Raw genomic sequence first — 22,119 nt, forward strand, 5'->3', positions numbered from 1 at the left:
TTTCTGTATTAAATGGTTTTGTGTCGTTAATCCTTTCCAAGCCGTCTTCTCTCACTGTGTCTGAGCTGAGCTGTAGGTAACGTGTCAGCTGATTAAGTATATGAAAGTTATATGAATACATAAAAAAAAAAAAAAGCACTTGGCACCTCTTTGCTTCTGTAACGTCGACCTGGTCAAAGGACATTTTCGTACGACAGAAAGCTAATCTTGCAGCGACAGCAGGAAATTAAAATTTCCAATGTATTTTTTTTGTTTTGGCATAACACTTATGTGTGCTTATGAGTCAATACTGTAGGAGTAGTATGTATGAGCAATGCACTAACAACTAACACACTCTTTTTCTTGCCTGAGCATCTGGAAAGTCACAAAGAAGTTACAAAGTCGCCAGAAACAAGTATGCAAAACCGATGTTCACGCATGATTACATCCTTTGGTTCTGGCTTTCTGTCATTGTTGTTTCGAAGACATCCTGCATGTTAATGCAGGCAGCAGATCACTCTGATGAAGTTGCAAATTGTAGCTTTGAACTTTTTGCTAACAGCAGAATATTAATTTCTCCAGTTTCGAGACGCCCGACAAAGTATAGTGTAGTAATCAGGGAGCCTTCGTCATAAACAGCTTATATTGTTTCCTCTGAAGAGCCCTTAAGGATCCACTATGGCACCAGTGTCTGTCAGTACCTCCAGCAGTCACATCTCAAAGTGACGGTAGATGCTCTCCACGTAGCTCAGGACCCTCTGCCAGTCAGGACCGCCTGCTCGCAGCATCTCCTCTACGGTCTGTGGAACCAAGATTTCATATAAGTTTATAAGCCATGAAATCACCTTTCGTCTGTCATAAAGTCAATATGGCTTTAAAATGATTTGTGTTATTCATAAAAGGCGCCAAAGCATACCAGAGTTTGTGTAATCCCAACAGTCTCTCCTGTTTTGAATGCCAGGCTGAGATTCTCCCTCTGCAAACAAACGGACGGATTGATAAGATGAACACCATGAATCACTTGGTGCGATGCATTACACACAGGCCACGAGCACGGCTCCTACCTTGCTCTCTGGGCTAAGAGTGCTGTAAGGGATGTGCGAGGGGAGGTAGGTGTGGTACACAGCGCAGAAGGCGAGACCATCGGCCCAGCTGCTGCTGAAGTTGGTGATGTCGATACTCTGCCAAAACACAGAAAAGATTAGTGAGGGACTGATTGCTCTGACTGACTCACTTCACACTCTCGTGGTTTACATGAACCCTTAACAGTCCCATAATATGCAAAATGCACTTTTTTAATCTTCTTTTCAGCATAAATGTGTCCCCAGTGTCCCAGAGAACCTCCAAAAGGCCATCCTCCCTCCGTTTCTCCTGCTCCATCTTCAGCAATTGTGGGCGAAAACACATGTACATATATTAGGCTGGCTTTGTGATGCTACAGGGGATCTGAAGGTCACGTGACCTCCTCCAACCCCTTCGGCAGGTCGACTGTCCCCGTCCACTGAAAACCTACTGTATCAACCTCATTTTAACACCAGCTCCAGGTAACATGAAGATGTCGAAAGCAAGAGCGAAGCATGCAGCCTACTCGGCTCTAAAACGGAGCGTGCAGACTGAAAACTGCAGCAGCAGCCAAGTCTAGTGTTTTGAACATTAAACCATTTAAATCTATTCTAGTAGGACGATGAATCCAGGACACTGGACACTAAGTTAAGGCTGACAAATATTATCGGCAACATCAGCTGTTGCTTGGAAAATACTATTCAGTTTCATCCATTATATTATACTTTGGGGTTTTGGGGTTTAGCCTTTTAAGAGCAGAGCAAAATGTACATCCATTATCACTTAATGCGCCTTTAAGAAAGGCTTAGAAACTAAATCATATCCAAGTCACCTTGTAGCCTTGCGTTCGGCTCTGACACCAGCGGAGCAGCGAGTTTCTCTTCGAGCCTCCATGGCGACGCAGCAGCAGGTTGAAACTGTCCTGGGACCTGACAACAAGAAGACACACTCAAGTAAGAGACGTGTTTTGGCCCCAATGTTGAGCTTTATGAGTTCACCAGACAAACGTGCTTGGGTCAAAACGAGTAATTGGGTTTACACAGGATGTCGTAATCAGGTTGGACACGACGGTTTGTCAGTGTTTGAGTGTGTGTGGACTCACTTGATAGGAGGCAACTCAGTGAGGGAAGAGTTGTACTTGTTTAGAGACTCCTCACGTTTTCCTGTAAAGACATGCAACCATACGTTTGTGTCTGCTGTTTGATGCTGAGAAAGTAGCATATACTTTGGATTATCTGAGCTTTTAAGCTGAAAACAGCCGTCCAGCTGCTGCTGCTGCTGGAAACGATGTATAAGAGCGGTGCCAACAATGAAGTTGTGGGCTGTAAAACCAAAGCAATGCACTGAAAGCCATTAGAATGTACTGGAGGGCTGTGGGGACCTGCAGAGTTGGATGATAATTACCTACAAAGTTCGCTTTTTCACATCTCACATAGTGATCTGAGCGCTGATCAGTGCGGCTTTTAAAAAAGGTGTCCTGTGGAGTTTTCTTGTGCACAGACAAAAGTTTTGTTGACAGTGGTTTTTTTAAACCAAAATGCATTGTGTGTATCCTTGAGGTCTAACAAACATGATGAATATAAGTATTTATATAGTTGATTATTTCAGTATTTCAAATCCTACATTGTTTACATTCATTACCATTGCTCGCAGTCTTCTTCACACTAAGTGATGTGTTACTACCTCCAGTGATTATGATTACTATACACATGTACAGTGCAAACTAAACAGACACCCACTTGTAAAAGCATTGCTCCACAGCACTGCTAGTGGTCAAAAGCTCCACGGGGTACCTTTAATAGGTTTTAAGATAAAGTGAAATATTATATGTGTATACACATTGTACACAGTCATTTTGTACTAAAAGAGACACACACACACACACACACACACACACACACACACACACACACACACACACACACACACACACACACACACACACACACACACACACACACACACACACACACACACACACACACACACACACACACACACACACACACACACACACACACACACACACACACACACACACACACACACACACACACACACACCTGTGTCAGTGCTAGACCTGCTGTCTTGCCAGTCCAGACTTCTTCTGCCTCTTACTTGCCCCAAGTTCTTCAAAAGAAACAAAGATTCACATTCAAATTAGTTCAGAGTCATAACATTAACAGCAGACCATGGTGCATGCAGCATTCCCAGCCGACAATAAAACTCTAAAGAAGGATCTCACTCAAGATGAGGGATCACACCTTGTTTGTAGGTCCAAGAGTTGAGGCAGTACTGGACTGGGAGGTACCGTTCTGCACGGCGGGGGAGTCTGAAGAGGCAGGTAATCTCGACAGGCTTCTGTAACATTACAACACATAGCTAAGACAACAGACACAAACGGTTCGTGAAGGCGGTTTTTCTAGGACGGCTCTTCCACTTGGCCGTCCTCAAGTGACCCCCTGAGGGCCGGTGGGCTGAGTGCCACACATTCACAAACAAACCAATCCTGACCACATTTGGCAATTGTCATCCATTTGTTACTGCTGTGACTCAAAAGAGGGGCTGTGTTTTTAAATATCTTTAGTACCACCTACACAAAATGATGCTTAAGTACTGTGTTCCAGGAATACAACGTGTTCTTGTATAGACTGTTTATCTCACCTTGACCTCTCTGTGGTTACCGTCCTTTGTGTGTCGCTGGACCGCACCTCATCTCCATTCCTATCCTCATTGGTCACATTTCTCAGGTATCGTGTAGTCACACCTTTACAGTCTGTTCTGGCCTCCTTGCTTGCAACGGTTTTCGCCAATTCACCCCTGCTTTCCACTCCTTCTCGTCCCAACATGTGCAGCCCCCTCTCCCTGCCCCTGGGGGTCCCTTCTTTGCTTTCAGAGAGGATGGCTGGCTCTGCATTGGGCCTCTCTGGTTCCTGACATGGGGCCTGGCTGAGAGTCGCCAGCCTCTGCCTGCTCTCCTTTAACTCTCCTCTCATGGTGACCAGCTGCAGATCAGCCTCCTTCAGTCTCTGCTGGGCAGCAGCAAGCTCCCTCTCAACATCCCGGTGTGCAGTTCGGAGAGCAGTCAGCTCTTCCTCTGCCTCGGCTCTCAGGCGGTCTGCCACAGACACCGCCACCTGGAGGTCAGCCTGGAACTGCAGCCATTCCCCACGCTCTGTCTGGAGGGGAAACAGGAGAGGTGTTTATGAGAGGAACACTGGCTGGCGGTGCTTTATATAAACCACAGGCTGGTATCTGAGTCCTTCTTTCAAGAAAAGGTAGATGGTGGCATAGCACACAGTTAGCCTCGACACATCATCAGATGTGGTCTTCCAGAAATCCGTCTTTCTGAACGTTCTTTCATTTCAAAGCGTCCCTGAAGTCCCACAAACAGCACTTAGCACAATATTTAATTGAAGCCATTTGTTAAGTCAAATGACACTTCCTGGCCTTTCTTTGTTACCCATATACGAGGTCAGGGAATGTCATTTGGTTTTCATTTTAATTTATTGGATAAATTAAACTTTTGACCTGGTGATCGCGCTACGTGAAAGGTTAAAAAGGATTATTATTACAAAGACACTATTAGAAAGACATTTTTTCCTATCTGAATTTACTTCTGGGGCCAGATCGATGATATCCTGTGCTTGTGTTTGTCAGACTATAACTCGACGAGCATTAATTCTACTGCAAATCATCTTCTACAATAACTCAGCACAAAGCATCAAAAAGGTTAGATTCAAATTTCCATTTTCAAACCCAAACTGGCAACGACTACCAAAGCAGAACCCTCAGCAGACAATGCTGATGATGCGTGTCGTCAGATGAACAATCAAATATCCATTCGACCCTCATTAGGAGACTATACAAGTTGAACTGAACTGAGCAGCAAGCCTCAGCAAGCAGAGAGGAGTGGAGCTGGCAAGTCATCTCTAATGAGGCGTAACTGAATCGTGAGCCAAAAGGTTTTGCTCAGAGTGCTCTACTCATGTCATCTAAAATCAACCAAACAAGACTATGTGCTCCATGTTTAGAGGAAAAAAAGAAACCCTAACAACACAAGCGGAGGAAAACTGATTTAGGCAACACTTGGGGAGCATTGTGAAACTGCCCTCTGTGTCACCAGCTCTGTGGATACATCTCAATACGAGAGTCTTGTTAGACGTTAGCGGCAGGGTTGGATGAAAATCTCCCTCTGACGCAGACTCATACCTTTAAAAGGGTGAGCGATGAAGAAAGAGTTTCCAGCTTTCATTCTTCAAGAGTATCATAGCTTTGGACATGCACAAACATCAAGAGACACGCTGATGAAGCCGGATGATAAGCAATACTAAAAAATGTTAAGCAATCAGCATAAAAGCATAAAAAGGAGAGAGGGAATGAAGGAGAAAGAAAAGGAGGGAGGAGGGACAATAAAAGTGGTTGAAATCATGCACAGATTTAACACCGAGTGCGGAGCAATGTAAGCCAGAGGGATGTGAGGGAATGCTGAGGAGTGGAGGCTTTGGGAGGGTTGGTAATTAGATGAAGAATGGATGGAGATGTGGGGAAAGAGGAGGCGGCGATATCTGAGCCAAGTCCTTCCCTCCTCTGACCAGTGACTCAAGACCACAGCTGGGCCTGATTACACTGGATACACACACATACACATATCATATTCCCTTCTTTTCTCCCACACACACCTTTTTTTATTCTTTAAACTCACCACTTAACCACATCGATACGTTTTCTCACACACATCAAGACATCCTGGGTCGGTCGGAGCAAACTCTAGGATCTTAGGATAGAGGTAGAAGTGAAAAAGTTCTAATAAGTGTCCTCATGAAAAATAATGCGAAAACACCCATCTGGACTTGAAAGATGTGTCTTCACAAGGCCTTTGTTATCTGGATGTGGACACTCCAACTGGAGCATGTCTGTTTGAGGAAACAGGAAGGGGCGCTACTCAGTTCACACTGAGATAAGGGTGTGGACTGTCAGTCAGTCTTAAGACACACACACACACACACACACACACACACACACACACACACACACACACACACACACACACACACACAAGCTGTGCTCCCTCAAGAGCTGACCTAGTGCCCCACTGCAAGACCAGATGTGGTATCCAGCATTCACAAACACACACTTGTCTATACTCTTGATGCACATCTGAGTTCCTGACAATTCCTGGAAGGGGTCCAGCACACTTTGGAGAGAGCTTGTGTGTGTGTGTGTGTGTGTGTGTGTGTGTGTGTGTGTGTTCCAACCATCTGTCCCTAGTTCACCTCCACACCCAGTCTTTCTAATACCCACTCTGGGAAGCATCCCTACACCATCATGGCTCCTCTCTCCAGCTTTCCACAGTCTGTGGTGTGTATTCAAAAAAGGGGTTGAATACGCCGTTACGCCTATTAAGGGACATTTCGCTCCCTCCCCAGCAGTCACACACACACGTACAGAATGGCCAAATCCCCCCCCCCCCCAATTGGCACGTGAAAATAAGCTTGGCAGAGCCGAGCCAAGCTGCACGTCTAAATGTCCACAGACGTTAAAGAAAAGGCTTCCAGGTCACTGCCATTTAGTTTGCGCCGCAATTTTGACACTGCCAGCACACACGCCCCCTCCTCAAAGCCTCCCAAACACCCTAAATCTTCACTCTACATGTGAACAGCCTCCGTGGCCTCCAGAAATGGGCTTTTTTTTGACTCCAGGTAGCTGGAGCAGCGTAGCGAGGAGAAAGGAGGGAACCTGGAGATAAGGCCTGGAAATCTCCAGCAGCATTCACCTGGAACTGATTCCAAAGAAGTCTCCAGAAGGGAACACAAATCTGACCAGCCACCACCCCCACCCCTCCCTCTGAATGGAGTGTTTTCATTTTTGTTGGTTAGGACAATTGAAGACTGGTGGTGCACATAAGCACATACAGATGGTGCGTCGGAATAATATCCTTAGTAGTTCGCTGCACATTGGTTAATCATGTGTCTGTCTTCAGAATTCAGTTTAACTAAAGTCCACTGAAAATGCATTATGACTGTGGTTAGACAGAAAAGACATATGGGAACGAAAGGATGAAGACAGATGAAGAGGCGTGAAGGAGAAGTGCAGCAGACAGAAGGTGCCTGGAAGAATAATGGCTACTTAAATTACATGGAAAAAAAGGTCAGAAAAACAAGAGGTCAGAGCTAAAGAAAAAAAAGCTGAAGCAACTTGGGGTCTGATGAAAAGTGAAAGAACAAACGAGGAGGTGGGGAAGCGAGAGGGGAGGGGTGGGGAGAGGAGGGATGAGGCAGAGAGGAGCACTGCAAAAAGAAAAAAAAGAAAAGAAAAGTTGGAGGGTAATTGTTTTGAGTTCTTGCGTTCAGGGAGGAGCGGTCAGCTCTCTGATGGAGGAGGAATGAGGGAATGAAGGAAAGGCAGAGAGGCACAGCGAGAGAGGAGGGAGGGGGGAGGAGGGAGGCTTCCCCTACAAAGCCAAAACCAAACGCACCCGCCACGACTTCCATCGCATCTGTACGCGTTTGAGAGTCTTCTGTCTCACGTGCAGCACAAAAACACGTGGCCAGTCAGCCACTGCGTGCTCCGGCCCACACACTCCCCCCACCCCCCAGCTCGCCACACAGAACAAAACAAAACAAGTTCTGTCTCCCGAACAGCCGAATGTGAACCCCCTCCTCCGCACTTCACTCCCCTTCTCCGGCTCTCCACAAAAAGGCTCCCAGGACAGCGGACACACTGACAGGGTTCATAAAGTCGAGCTCTGCTAACTTCTACTGCCCTACCGAGGGCCCGTGTAAACACAGTGTTGGATTGCCCAGACTTCTAATACACGGCTACCTCTCAGTGCTGCACCACAGTCTCTCTGAGGTTTAGCTGGCCTGCAGAAAGCTTAGATTTCCAGGTCCCTTACAGAGATGTGGGAGAGTGGAGGAGAGAGGAAGCAAAGGCGGGAGGGAGCAGGGGTTGAATATCAAGTGGAGAAAGAGGTGACACAAAGGAAGTGTGGGGTAGAAAAGCAGGAGTACATATATACTCAAATATAGTCAAATATATGGCAAAATAAGAGAGGAATCGACTTTGGGTAAGTCACAGAGGGAGGGAAGGAGGGGGAGAGACATGGGGCTGCATACTGTAGGTCATATTCCAGCTGTTGTAATCTGTGGCAGATCTAGATGAAGCTGGGAGCCTCTGGCTACAATCCTCATAAGGGAGGGTCAGGAATTGGAACGAGCGACCAACAGGAAATTACCGCAGCATATCACCATCCTCATAAGAGCATGGAACGCCTGAGCAATAGGACAGAAGAATGCTTGCAGAATTTGTATCCATTGTGTTCGGTTTATTCAGCTCTGTTGGAACCTCATGATGGGTCAGTCCAAACTAGCAGGTGGGTCCCTACCGGACGAGCTTCAGCCGGGGTCAAAGGAGGAGTGAGAAATGTGTGTGAAGGAAGCTTTACTTTTTTCTTTTCAAAATAAAATCTGGACCAATGAAGGCAACAGGTGTCCTGCTCACACACCTCCCCTTCCCCTCTGATCAGCTCCACAAGTAGGAGCCACAAGAAACACGGACAGAAGATGATCTCCACCATTTCCCTCTTTTCCGGGCCTCTCAGGAGAGGCAGAGGACAGGAAGACCTCAATTAGTGGAGCTGCAGCTCCCAGCGGGGCCACTCCAAGGACTATTGTGATAGTGGGGGTGTGTGTGTGTGTGTGTGTGTGTGGTGTTATCTCCTGGATGAGAGGTCACAAGCACTATTCTAACTCATGTATAATTGGAGTGTGTGTGTGTCTGTGTGTGTGTGTGACTTCCTGTTTACATGACTATATTTAGTCTTTTAAGTGTGTTAGCAAAAAAACAGGGTTTTTTCAACGTGTGACAGAGAAATATCAATAAAGGTACATTTTAGTGGGAGAGACTTTGAAAGGAGCACAACCTTGGTCGATGCCGTCCCTGATTGGCCGTTAGCTAAACCCCCCCACTTCTTGGTTACCATTCCTATGTCTGCCAAACTTTCCACTTTCACATATCACCCATCATGTTTCCACTCTCAAAAATCATAGCTATTCATTCATTTTTAGCAGGCGACCATCCGTTTTACTGGCTGGTGACTGGAATTGAAATAGATTTGATCCTTGACGTTTGTTGTTGGCTAACTTTTAATGTCTCCAGCGGAAAGAAAAAAATATATCCAATCTCCAATCCAAAATATACATAAAAAACTAACAACCTCGTCGGCACATCTCACCTGCAAAGTGCTCTTCAGACTCCTCAATTCTGTCAGTAGAAGCTTCAGCATCTCTGAGGGAAGGATACAGAAATGTCAGAAGACATCACATGCATATCAAATACAAAAAATGTCAAGGAAATGGCTTTGCCCTTGTCAAAACAGGGAACTGTTAGACCCACAGTGAAGGGAAAAGTTTTAGTGTAAACTAAAAGCAGGCCTGAGTGTTATTTATCTAGTATATTTAGGGAAGAAATGTGTTGAAAATTAAAACACTAGTACTATGACAGATGTGGCTCTTGCCTGCTGTGTCTGTGGCCCCGTCCTGACTGGCAGTGATACCCAGTGTGGTCCTGCAGTCCTCCAGCAGCTCCCCCAGCTCCTCACCCTCCCTGCTCCCAGCTTCGTGACTGGGCATTGAGGACTGACCGCTGTCCCCTTCTCTCCAGCTCAGCCCCGCAGAGCTGGCCACCACAGGTGAGGCGCTGCACACAGAAGAGGAGCTCTTCGTAGGGCTGATGGCCACAGGCTTCCCCTGGGAGACGGGGGTCCGAGGGATGGAGGTAGGAGGACCCCCATTCCTCCCCATAGCAGCTTGTCCTTTAACCACACTACTTCCTGGCTTGTGGTGCACCGGGCTAACTCCAGGGCCAATGGTGGAGCTATTTGATGTGAGCAGCGGATGAGGCCTCCACTCAGGAGGGGGGCTGGAAGCGGCAGGGCCGGTGCTGGACTGCGCTTTCTTCCCTGTGGATGTGAGGACTGGGACTGGAGGTGGAGATGAAACTCCAGGGGAGGTTTGAGGTGAGGTAGGGTGAAGGTGTAGGGGAACACTGGGCATGGCAGGAGGCCCATCGCTCTGTGGAGAAGCAGGAGGAGTGTGGAAACTATCCCCGTGGGCCCCTGGAGGACAAGACAACTGAGCTCAGTCGACATAAAAAAAGGCAAAGACATGTTTTAAGACTATAAAACGTTTCTCATTTCAAAAGTTTAACTACGAAACACAAGAAGTCTCATACTTCACCAACAAAACTTATTTTGAGCAAAAGAGGACTTTAAAGACGTGAGCTCTTAACGAAACAGACTGAAAGAACAGCTGAATTGTGGACAGGGTGAAGGAGGAAAACTGTTTAGTGGTCACTAGTCTGGCATGTTGACACTGAAAACACCATTCAGGGAAGTGACTGGACCAGCAAGACTCTCATTAGCCAGCAAGCATCCAGGCCATGCCCCTGCAGATGAATGCTGTAATACAGACATTCCTCTTGGACGGCTCATCCACAATGCTGAGAGACACTCATTCTCCCAATTCAGGGACACACACACACACACACACACAGGACAAATGTTTCCCACACAAACACATTTTCAGCAGAGAGCCACAAATACATTTCCAAACTTGACACAGTAACACAAGTGATTTTTTACTGTTGGGCTCAGTTTTCTTCGCCCATAACATCCTGCCACCAATAATAAGTGAAGGAGCCATGGGAACCACTGGGCATCGTGTCTCCTTTTCTTTGCTCCTTTTCCTTGTTTGGACAAAAGCCTCGCTGCTAGCAGAGCCAATGTGTTTTTCTTTTTCTCAAATGATGTAAGAGCAGCAGTCAAACATTTGCAAAGGTATGCACCACCTGCTGTCAGGCCAAATCACTGAGAAAGAATGACAGGATTGTCTAATAAGTTTCTCATGCCACCCCTGCTCTATATTTCTTCATTCCAAACCTTAATGCGCTCGTCCAACCATGCGCACGGGTGGCAGATTGACTGAATGAGAGGGAGAGTGTGATTGTGTGTGTGTGTCCGTCCGTCCATTGAGGCCCGTGTGTGTGTGTCAGATGGCATTAGGCTTCCTATGATTAATCCGCTGCCCTTGTGCTGAGCCAGGGAATTCTGCCGATTCATCACAGCTGGCCCGGTGGGGCCAGAACAAATCACACAGGGACGCGAGGAGAATGACCACTCACTGAGCAACACACAGGAGGGCTGCCAAGATTCCTGCTGCCGCTCAGCGCGCACACACACACACACACACACACACACACACACACACACACACACACACACACACACACACACACACACACACACACACACACACACACACACACACACACACACACACACACACACACACACACACACACACACACACACACACACACACACACACACACACAGCCTTTCCGCTTGCTTCTCCTTTTGTTGCCTTCAATTTCCTGATTATCTCCTTGTCCACCCCACTTTCACACACGCTCTAGCATCCTCACTCTTCCCGTATTCCTCTTCTTTTTCCTCCTCCTACTACATGGAGCCTATCATACAAACAAACATAAGGCCAACACACACACACACACACACTACCAGGTATCTGTGCAGGCACAAGGCAGAGGCAGACCCAAAGGAGACTCAGGGGGTGTGATCTGACCAGTAGGAGTTGCAGGCTGTGGTGTGTGTGACTGTGAGTGTGTGTGTGTGTTGACCTACCTGTGGGTCCATGGCCGTCCTTGCTGGAAAAGTTGCCCATACTGCAGTTCTGGGGTTTGGGCCACTGATGGGACCCTGCAGGTGCTTGTTGCTCTTTCACTCAGCTCAGAGCAAAGCGGCACTGAGAGGGTGACCTACACACACACACACACACTCAGTAAGGTGATGGATGAAGTCATGCACTTATGCACCGTCATCCAGCTGAGAAATAATTCAGTGACTACAGCTCCGAGCAGAACATGAATTCCCTCAGACTTGAAGGTGCACTGATGGAGGTTCCGGGGAAGTCAGGCCGCTCCTTTGGATGTTCAGAGTAAAACCAGGGTGTTCAGACAGTGAGGTTTGGTCACAGGGGTGAGATCAGCTGCGGAGGCAGGACGCGCCAGAAGTTGGCCACGTGTGACAAACAAAGTCAGGTTTTAATGATCTGAGAGAGACTAAACCGCACACCAGATGACAGATGAGCCGTGGGAACAGTCCGAGTGGGCTAACACATCTGAGATGAAGCTGATTATCACTTTCCTCCGGCGCCTTTTACGCTCAAACGCGCAACCCAAAGTTTCTCACACGAAGCGGAACTAACGTGTTTAACAAAGTAACGTAACTTTCCGCCCTCTCACTTCAACACGTTCACTTCGAAGAGTGATGGAAAGCGGATACAAACCTTTGAAAGCTGACAAATAAATCCCGGATCCTTTTGTTCGGACTTTGGTGAACTCTTCTCCTCCGCGCTTCGCCTCTCAGCGCTGCTCAGCAGAGCGCACTGCCCCGCTGAGAGTCACCGAGGGCAGGGAGGGAGGGAGGGAGGGGGAGGAGGAGAGGAGGGGGGGGGCACATGGACACATGCTGCTGCAGCTCCTCAAGACAGACTACGATCCGAACAGCATTCTGCCGCAGGAAACACCTCAACAAGAAGATAAAACCTGATGTAAATCCGTGCTGGAAACAAACAAAGAGTGGAGAAGAAGGGGACGTGACTGGCCGACGGCGCCGACACGTGCCGGATGTGTCCGCTGGGGGGCGCAGTCAGGCCGTGTGAGAGGAACCTGTTGCCTGTGGGGGGTGTGTGCTGCTGCTGCTGCTGCTGGCTCTTGGTCCTTTATCTCTTCACTTAAGATGAAGTGGCTTCACGCAGGCAGCAGACCCACTGACCTGCTGTACCAGAGAGCTCCAGGCCGAAAAGTCCTACCTGAACTTCTCCTCTTCCAGCTTTTCACCAGATTAATAAAGTGTTTGGCCTCTGCGGCTCACAGGTGATGTGGCCTCTAAGATGCTGACAGTTTGAGGGCAACATCCGCACGCATAGATTTGTGAGTGCTTTAAGATAAGGTGGTGTGTTTATGCTCCTAGATTGAAGGCCCCATATATTATGCAAAAAGCACCTACTGATGTCTGTTTAACATAAATAATGTGTCCCAGGTGTGCCGTGATACTCTCAGACTCTAAGACTCTCAAACTCTTTTTTTTTTTTTCTCCTGCTCCATCTTTCAGTAAACGTGTGAAAACACGCTGTTCAGATTTGGCTCTCTTTATGATGTCATAAGGGGAAGTGTTGAGCATGTGACCCCCTCCTGCCCTGACTGTCCCCTCCCACATCAACCTCACTGTCCCCCAGCTCTTGGTAACACGAAGATGGTGAGGACAAGAGCAAAGCATGCGGACTAAAACTGAGCATTAACATTAAACTGTGTAAACAGATTTTAGTAGGAAATCCAAACACAAGTCTGAACCTGAACATGAGAATATGGGACCAGTCCCATATTAAACAACATAGACATAACAGATGTCTAGTTATTCACAAGAGAACAGCAGAAGAATCAAATGTAAGGCTATAAATAACATGTAGCACAAGCATAAAACTTTAGGATAAAACACAAAATAGCTTAATGTGTATTACAGATCAGGTGAAAATCATAACTTGCAGATTTAATTAGACACTACTCATCATACAAATAGTACATTCACTAAAATACCAATCACATTCACCAAACTCTCGTTTCTCAGTTTCCTCTAAGAAGCAGTTTCACACCTGCTTTTGAAACTCTTGGCCCGACACATTTAAGGATTCAGATCCACAGAATCATCTATGATTTTTTCCTGTCATACCGTTGCTGGTCTTTCGTATGGTCAAACACCTATAAAAAGTTCATTCCTACATGGACACTGTCTCATTTTGTACACTCGGTAAGTGGGCCTACTCGCTGCTTTCTGAGGTGTAGCCTCTTACTGTGACTCCTTTGCAGCTGTGTCTGGCTGGAGCAAGTTTCATATTTGAGACAAATAAAACCAATCACGCATATAAATAACAGCATGTGTTAGTACATGGTCTCTTTCATGTAAACCTGCTCTGAACAAAACCTTCTTATTTTACTGATATATTGGAGCTAATCGTTGCTTAATGCTTTCTCAGGTCTAAGGAGTTACGGACAGGTGGGTGGGTAGAGGGTGGAAGGTTACTGGTCCGGCAGAATCTTGAATTTCCACTAATGACAACAAACCCGTGTCTTTTTATTTAACTTTGCTACAATTTGCTTTAGGTGATAATGTAATTTTGACTTTAGACTTTAGACTTTAGACTTTAGACTTCTTTATTTTATCCCCCATAGGGGGAAATTTTCTTGTTACAGCAGCAACAATATAAACAGGGACAGTGAAAGAAACAAAGCAATAGAAAAGACAAAAAATAGCAAATATAAATATAAATATAAATATAAATATAGATATAAATATATGGATTGTGATGAAATTAAATAAATATTTACACCATAGGATATTTACAGGAATGGAATGGCATGGATGGTAGGCAGTATATTAACATCAGCCAGTGATGCTGGTGTTAAAGAGTCTGATGGCTGATGGGAGAAATGACCTGCGGTAGCGTTCCTTCTTGCAGGGTGGGTGCCTCAGCCTGCTGCTTTGGAGGTCAAGACACGTTTCTCTTAACTACTTAACTTTACCACATCTTCCATATCATTTCCACATTTTAGATAATATACTGTAGCTTAGATTGAAAGTACAACAGAGATAATTTACCCTAAAAACAAAGACGACACATTATATGAAATCTATGGTCGATGCTGCAGGTTTTAATTCTAACATCTACACCAGTGAGTGACAAAGAAAAATCAGTGACTAATCTCGTAATGAACAATTACAGCAGAAACAGATGTGACTAAAAACATTTATTTCTTGGTACAAAAAGCACAACTTTATTGACTCTCTACAAAAAGACGATACAGCTCTATACAAAAACCATCTGACCCACAGAAGTGACTAAGTGCAACAGTAGAGCAGCATGCTTTTATCTTATTAATCTCTTCCAACATCTTTTCATTAAATATTAATTACACTGCTAACAGAACAAATCTCTCCTCTAATGGGCACAGCTGAACTCTAGTTTGTTGACCTGCACACGCTGAAAATGGATGAGCACAGATGTCTGACACCCAGAACAAGCCAACAGATCAATACTGCGTTTCCAGACATCGCCCTTCTTTAACTCCAACAACGTGCATATTTTCAGATTTACCTTTTTTTTGTCGGTTTACCGTCTTGGACGTTCTCTTTCATGAACTGTACAATGGCTGAGTGAAACGGGAAGTTTGCTGCAGTGAGGAGACAAGCTCTCCCCAACTCTCTGATTGAGATCAATAGGTTTCCACAGTGCTCTGTGCTCACTGTGCACCACTGCAGTATAAGAGGGAATCCATCAAAGCAGCCAGGTGCATAACGCAACCTCCAGCCCCCACCCACATTGATTTCACATTCATGGAAGTGCAGCGCTTGAAAGTGACTATAAAATGCAGCACCTTGCCGGCATGACAGATGCAGTACTTTCAAACTTGCATGTTGTGTCATGTGTGTATCTGAATCAGTTGTTCCTGAAAACAATATTTCAAAAGTTCCAATTTACCCTGCGTTTTTCCCCTCAGACACATACGGTGACACAGAGTATCCTGTTCACAACCCCATTAGGAAATTGTTTATGGATGTCAGTCTCTGTCAGGAGTAAGGTGACCAACTGTTCAGTGTCTGATGCCAGTTGGGGCCATTAGCCCCCTCTGCTGAGTGGATTATGACCATTTTGTAGGTGACCTACTGCTCCAGCGCTCTGGAGGGCTGCTTTTGAGGCCCTAAAACACTCCCAACCTGCCACAACTAGCCGCCGATCTAATTTGGCAGACAGACAAGGGGGTGGCTCTTACGAAATGAGAAACTGGATTACAAGGTCTGGCTGATCTGTTAGTGATGAAAAGCTCAACTTTGTCATCACCTTCTTTTTTCACAACTTCTAGAATAGTTGGGAACATCTTCCTCCTCCTCCTCCTCCTGTCCCCTGTTTGTGGCAAAACACCACCACAATATCTGGAACAAAACACTCAGTAGATTTTCATAATCAATGTAAGGGGCAGTAAAAGGTAAAGACAGACTGAGCCTGTGCTATCCATAAGGCACGGCACGCACTCTCAACCACACTCAGTGTCTCGCCACATCTCAAGTCGCGTTTCACTGCACCTTTTTTGGTGTGCACACAAATGGGAACACCAATCCTTATGGGATATATAAATCCACGTGTGACAGTGGGACGAATGGTGGACACTGCAGGGGGAATGGTACAAAGATGGGATGCACAGGGACTGTCTGCCTCTCACGGGTCCTTGTCTCTAATACCAGATTAAGTGATTGAGTATGTGTGCCAGGGATGATTTTCCACCTGGGCTAATCCCCACAGAGGACACAGGCTTATCCAGGAGGAATCACAGTTTCTACTACCCGTAGTGTCTCAGCCAGTAAATTAGGATTCATAATCCAGCATGGGGTATTAGAGCCAATGTTGTTTACATGGCTCAGGTTCGTAACTTTCTCCTATTAAAGGAGGTGCTTTTTTAATCCACGCTGATATTCTTTCGCCACCCTGGCCAAATCCTTTACAGAGTTTAACTTTTCTGAAGCACCAGTCACTGATTCAGCCACAAAGCCATCCTGTGTCTTCCAGCACTTGATTGACAGCCGGTGCCGGACCGTGCCAGCGAACGCCAAGGCTCGTTGATGGATGGCACCTGCTCCTCCTCAGAGGAAATCAATTGAAGTCATGGGCAAGGATGGGCTGCTAAAGCACTTACACATGGAGGTCTGCGTGGAGGGGAGGGGGATGGGGGGGTGGGGGGGGCACAGCGAGAGGGTTGCCAACCATCTGTGTACAGAGGGGCGCTGCCAAGCGTCAGTCCCTTTTTACGCCAGGACTCAAAAAGACACACAATGTCTCCAAATTGAACATGTTAGCTCCTTCAAGCCACATTCAGTAACAGTCAAAGGGAAGTTCCAGCATCATTACGTACTCATCCAATCATTTGTTATGCTTAGTGCCCTCTCAGTGTATTAGAGACTCTAATATAAGTAACTAATCAATACAACCCAATACCATTTCAGCTATTTACTCACACATAACAAACTTATACGTGTTCCACTAGTTACAGAAGTCATTATTACTGTACTACATCCAATTTCCTGCTAACATAAAGGTTGAGGTTGAATATCCACACCTGCACATCGTCAGAGAGCACATGGGCCGCACTGGAACAATGGGCCGGCATTGCTACAATCTACAAAGTGCATTGAGAGTGGATACTGGGACTCAACCTGTGATGTTAGCCTATCTATATTCAATCTAGCATAGCAGCTTATTTCAAGGGAACTTCTGGCCCACAAAGGAGGGAGGTGGAATCTCCTGGCAGGCACCAGCCCGGCGAGCAGCATCCAGGAATGGGCTCCTATTGGCTGCGGTGCCCACCAGACTAGCATCAGTGTGCGTGCCAATCCACTGCAGCACACGGGCGGAGGGCCGGTGGTGGAGGGCCAACTGCCTGGAGCTGTAGCCACACATCCCGATCCCCACGGCCCCCAGCAGCATAGCCATAGGCAGGGTCTTCTCTGCTGGGGGCGTCACAGGCACATTGTGGTAAGCCTGGGTCTGAAAGGGGAGAAGAGTGGAGAGAGAAACGTGATCAAAAGAATGTTGGGCTTCCTCGGTATTGTGTGAGTGTGAAAGACAAAATAAACTGCACCATGGGCTGTCAAAGCAGTCCAGAAACAGCACAACTTCCTAGCCAACAATGACCCAAGATTTATTTAGATTTTATAGATCTATTAATGTCCATATATGCACGGAAGCGCATCAGTTTTAGGCCTAAACAGCAGCACAGAAGGACAACAGGCCTTGCGACCCTTTTTCCAAACATTTGTCTGCATCATATTAGTGAGTCACGATATGCTCACCTCGGCCCCCACCCACCCCATCCGGCCCTCCTACCAATCCTCGAGAGATTAAAAACTCATCTTCTCTCATTTACCAAATCGAGGTCTTTCTCTTTTGACAAACAAAAAGCTCGTCTATTTTTGAGACACGGGCAATTTCCCCACTGGACTCTTGACAATCATAAAGAGCACAGAGGAGCAAATAATAGGAACGTCATAGTTTCGAATGGAGCTGTGTCACAGACAGTTAGGAAGCCATTCCTGCAGCTCACTCACCCACCTCCCATTTCCATCTCCATCTCCAATGCAATGGACTGTCACAGGCTCGCTTTTCTACATTGTTTGCGGTAAATACCACGAAAAAGGTGATTGTGTTTTGTGAGCTAATACAAATGGCAGCCTACAGTTGCCGGGGCAGAAGCCTGGAGCAAATTCATATGGTGTGGTGATGGTGTGCATATAATATGATGAGTGCTGTATTTCATCATCTTGTCTCCACAATCTACCGAGACACCCGATTGAAGAAATGGCTGCATAAGGCTTAGTGAAACCAAATTGCTGTCTATAAACTTTACATATCCATAAAACCGGCACCTTGCAAACACTTCATTACACCAACGGCTGCTCTCAGAACTGTCAACGTTATTTCATACGCCACTTTCTTCTGCTCCTTAAGGACCGGCAGAGACAGAGCATGCCAAGCAGCGTGTAATCTAGACTTCAGATCCAAGACATTGAGAGGGCTCTCGGCCTTTTTGTCTTTAAAGGTCTTCAATAAAAATGAGACGCTTGATGCAGAAAAATTGCAATAAAGTGCAAACCACTTTTTGCCCCTAAAATCATGGGCAAACAACTTCCAATGAATCAGCACTTTGCGTTCCTGCTGCCAGTGGTATAGACAGTTTTAGTGTCACTATGCATCTCAGAGTAAAAATCACAGCACATGGAAATATTGTGTAGGTGGTTAGAGTATCTTCATGACTCCAAATCCTGTTCACCTTTATAACAAAGTAGCACTGAAAGATCCAAACCTTTTATTTCATCAGTGTTTAAACTAACACTCACCTGCAGCAACCTGATGTAGCCCGGAGTCAGTCTTGGTACTCTGAAAAACATTTTGCAGCGTCCCACGGCGGTCTTCCTGTTAAATCAGGAATGAGCTACAGGGTAGATAACACTTGACTGTCTGAAGCTCCTCTTCCTGGACTCCCAGGAGGGGAAACCCAAAGACAGAGTGCCTGTCCGGGTGCTTGTACTCGGACACTTCAGCCTGTGCTCAGCTGTGTGATGCAGGACAGCCTGGTCTGCCCTTATAACGTCTCCTTCCTGTCTTTGCATAACAGCCAGTCTGCAGGTGGTGTGTCTAAGGGGATTACAGGAGCTGGCACACGGGGACAAGGAAGTCAGTCTTCACAGAGGGAGGGCTCAATGAAGTGTAGGTCTGAGTGACTCTTAGATAGCAAAGGCTTTTGGTGGAATCATATTAAAATCATACGCGCCATTTTTAAATTAACTATATGCAGAGTTTTGTCTGGTGTTGCGTAACAGTGGGACAAAGTTGATTGTGTTAAACATTCAGTATTTTCTATGTAATCTTGCATACATTTGCCACATCAATTCATCAATTCATAGAAGAACATACAATATTCTACTTGATAATGTAATTATTTCAGCCAAATCACCCATATAATAATATGTATTATAATAAAGTGTATTAACATGTGGATATGGTGAATATGTGTGGAAAACCACACTTTGGGAGCAGATAAGAGTGTGCACACTATTATTTTCAATGTTCTAGATGCTGTTCATAACATTTTCCTGCTTTGGATGCATACTTTAGTGCTTCTTCTGTCTGCCTGAGGGAGTTTATGACATAACAATATGCAGAATGATGAATGAGAAGTTAACTAGTTCAGGTAAAGAAGCCTGCAGTGCATCAAGTGTTACTGACTTCTTACTTCAGCAGTTCCTTTATTAGCTTCACACAGGTTATTTGAAGTGAGAACCACGAGGATACATTTGAATCTGGCAAGAGCGTTGATTTGGATGTTTTCTGTTGATGTTGAGGATGGCCTCTAGTGCCGTGTCAGCAAATTTCTTTAAGCTTTAATATCCGTCCTGGCCTCGGGGTCCTCCACTCACAGTGAGGTCTAATAATAAGGTGGCTGCGCTGATAACGTCTCTCTCGCTGGACAAGAATTATTCTCTCCAGTGAGAGCAGCCAACAATGACCTTCATCTCTGGTAATAGGGCCTGATTCTGCTTCCCAACTCGTGCATCCGTGAATAATCTCAGATCCTGGCATTAATACTGCAGAGTCATGATGCCACTAAAACTTGTGATGCCTACTGCGTTTTATGTACAAAAAGAAACCATGGAGCATTTAAAGTATGAAATGAGAAAAAATAAAAGCCACTGCTGACTTCAGCACTAGAAAATATAAAACAAGCAAGCCAAAGCAGAACCTTACCAAGAGTCTACGTGCCAGCGGCTCTGCAAGGCCGTTCTTCCAGCAGGCACAGCGGGGCTCTGGGCTCAGTGGTCACGTCAGCTCAGAGCAGCTCAGTAGATGTGTGTGTGTTGTTTGTACTGTACAAATTAAAATTTTGGCCCCGTGGTGGTTCAACCTGCCTTAAACATGCCATAAATTCCTTTTTGGCCATTTCGGAAACAAGTTGTGAACATAATGTTAATATATCATCACCTCAAACAGTGAACTCATTAACAAACAGTTTCCATGTCCAGTAATTGCTGATGAGATCTGTGATCTCTTTTAGCTCTCTCCATCTAGAGGCTTTTGGGTTGAGACATTTTCCTTATACCTCACACACGTGGACCTCACGGCAGTGCTGGAGGAAAAGTCAGTGCTCAAAATGCCAATTCAGTAGTAGTTGAGATACTTGACTGGATATGTGAGAACTGTTACCTGCTGGTGGCACTAGAGGAAACGACTTAAGTTATTAGGATTCATGTTCTGGGCATAATGCATATCTATTCCAAATTTCATGGCAATTCCTCAAATAGAAATATTTAAATTTCAGCCAAAGTTGTGAATCTTCAGGGAGACCCATCCCTACAAACTACAAACGATCCCCTTTTTACTAATGGATGTCATATACGCATATCAGCCAATGTGCTCTTCGCCCTTACTGTCTCCTCTGGCTAATGCTTCCAGAATGAGCCCATGAGCATCCATCAGACACCTGGTGCATCCATCCATGAAGAGAGGCCACAGATGGTGGCCCTCATGCTAATTGCTGACCACTATAACACCACACACACTCAGGGCTGTGTGTTAACACCGTACACTATAACCTGCTGGTGTCTACTGTTGCGTCAAGAGCTCCTCCAGAGCTGGTTCGTGGCAAACAGCTCTCACTCAGGTCATTACAATGGCACTGTCCAGCCGAGATAATTCTGTCCTTTCTCTGAACTCATCCCCTGGCATTGAGCGATGGGTAAATGTATTAGAATAGATTATCTCAGCTATAGACGGGTATTGCGATGCAGACAGTTAAGCTACTGACTCCCTGGGTGCTACTAGTTTCCAAGGTCCATCAACAGCATGCCGTCCTGCTGTACTGAGCACACAATTAGGTAAAGGCAACAAGTGGTTGCAGGGATCATGTAATGGGGAAAGAAATGATTCTTTATCATTCAGCATCATAATGAATGTCTGCTGAGACATCATTGCCATCATCAGTACTACATCCCTGAAGACTCTTAATTAACCCAGTGCAGTTAAGTGAAACAGCAAGTTTGAAAAGGCATGCGGAAGACAAACACGGTCAGATATTGATTTGCGGGGAGTGCACTGTAGATAATTGAGGGGCCGTTAGGTTAACCGGCAGGGTTTAAATGTCATCACACCTGCAAACAATACCGGAGCCCTGGCAGAGCTGACATTTGCTTCTGTGGCGCTTGGGGAGATAGATGAGAAGGACGGGTGTTCTGTTAATACCAATTAAATGTTCGAGTCATTTCAACTACATAAAACAAGGAAGCAAGGAACAGTTTGGTTGATAATGACAACTTCAGGCTTACTCACGGTGGGTGGAAGGATTTGCCCAGCTCAGGATTAACTGGCTTTTTTGTTTCGTGTTGGACAACATGAGGCA

General features: G+C 45.9%; 1 protein-coding gene across 1 annotated transcript; it reads right to left on the bottom strand.

Annotated features, from left to right (window-relative positions):
• Positions 1–352: 352 nt before the first annotated feature.
• LOC139211898 (cytospin-A) lies at positions 353–11,797 on the bottom strand. The gene is made up of 12 exons (XM_070842318.1): positions 11,744–11,797; positions 9,539–10,159; positions 9,278–9,330; positions 3,706–4,220; positions 3,306–3,402; positions 3,105–3,171; positions 2,144–2,204; positions 1,874–1,970; positions 1,044–1,160; positions 896–955; positions 540–779; positions 353–469 (listed from the first exon to the last, which is right to left on the bottom strand). The coding sequence occupies exons 1-11, from the start codon at positions 11,781–11,783 to the stop codon at positions 690–692; spliced, it is 1,818 nt and encodes a 605-aa protein (XP_070698419.1). The 5' UTR covers positions 11,784–11,797; the 3' UTR covers positions 353–469; positions 540–689.
• Between the last annotated feature and the right edge of the window lie 10,322 nt (positions 11,798–22,119).

This window comes from Pempheris klunzingeri, chromosome 13 (genome assembly GCF_042242105.1).
Source record: "Pempheris klunzingeri isolate RE-2024b chromosome 13, fPemKlu1.hap1, whole genome shotgun sequence".
Classification (NCBI taxonomy): Eukaryota; Metazoa; Chordata; class Actinopteri; order Acropomatiformes; family Pempheridae; genus Pempheris; species Pempheris klunzingeri.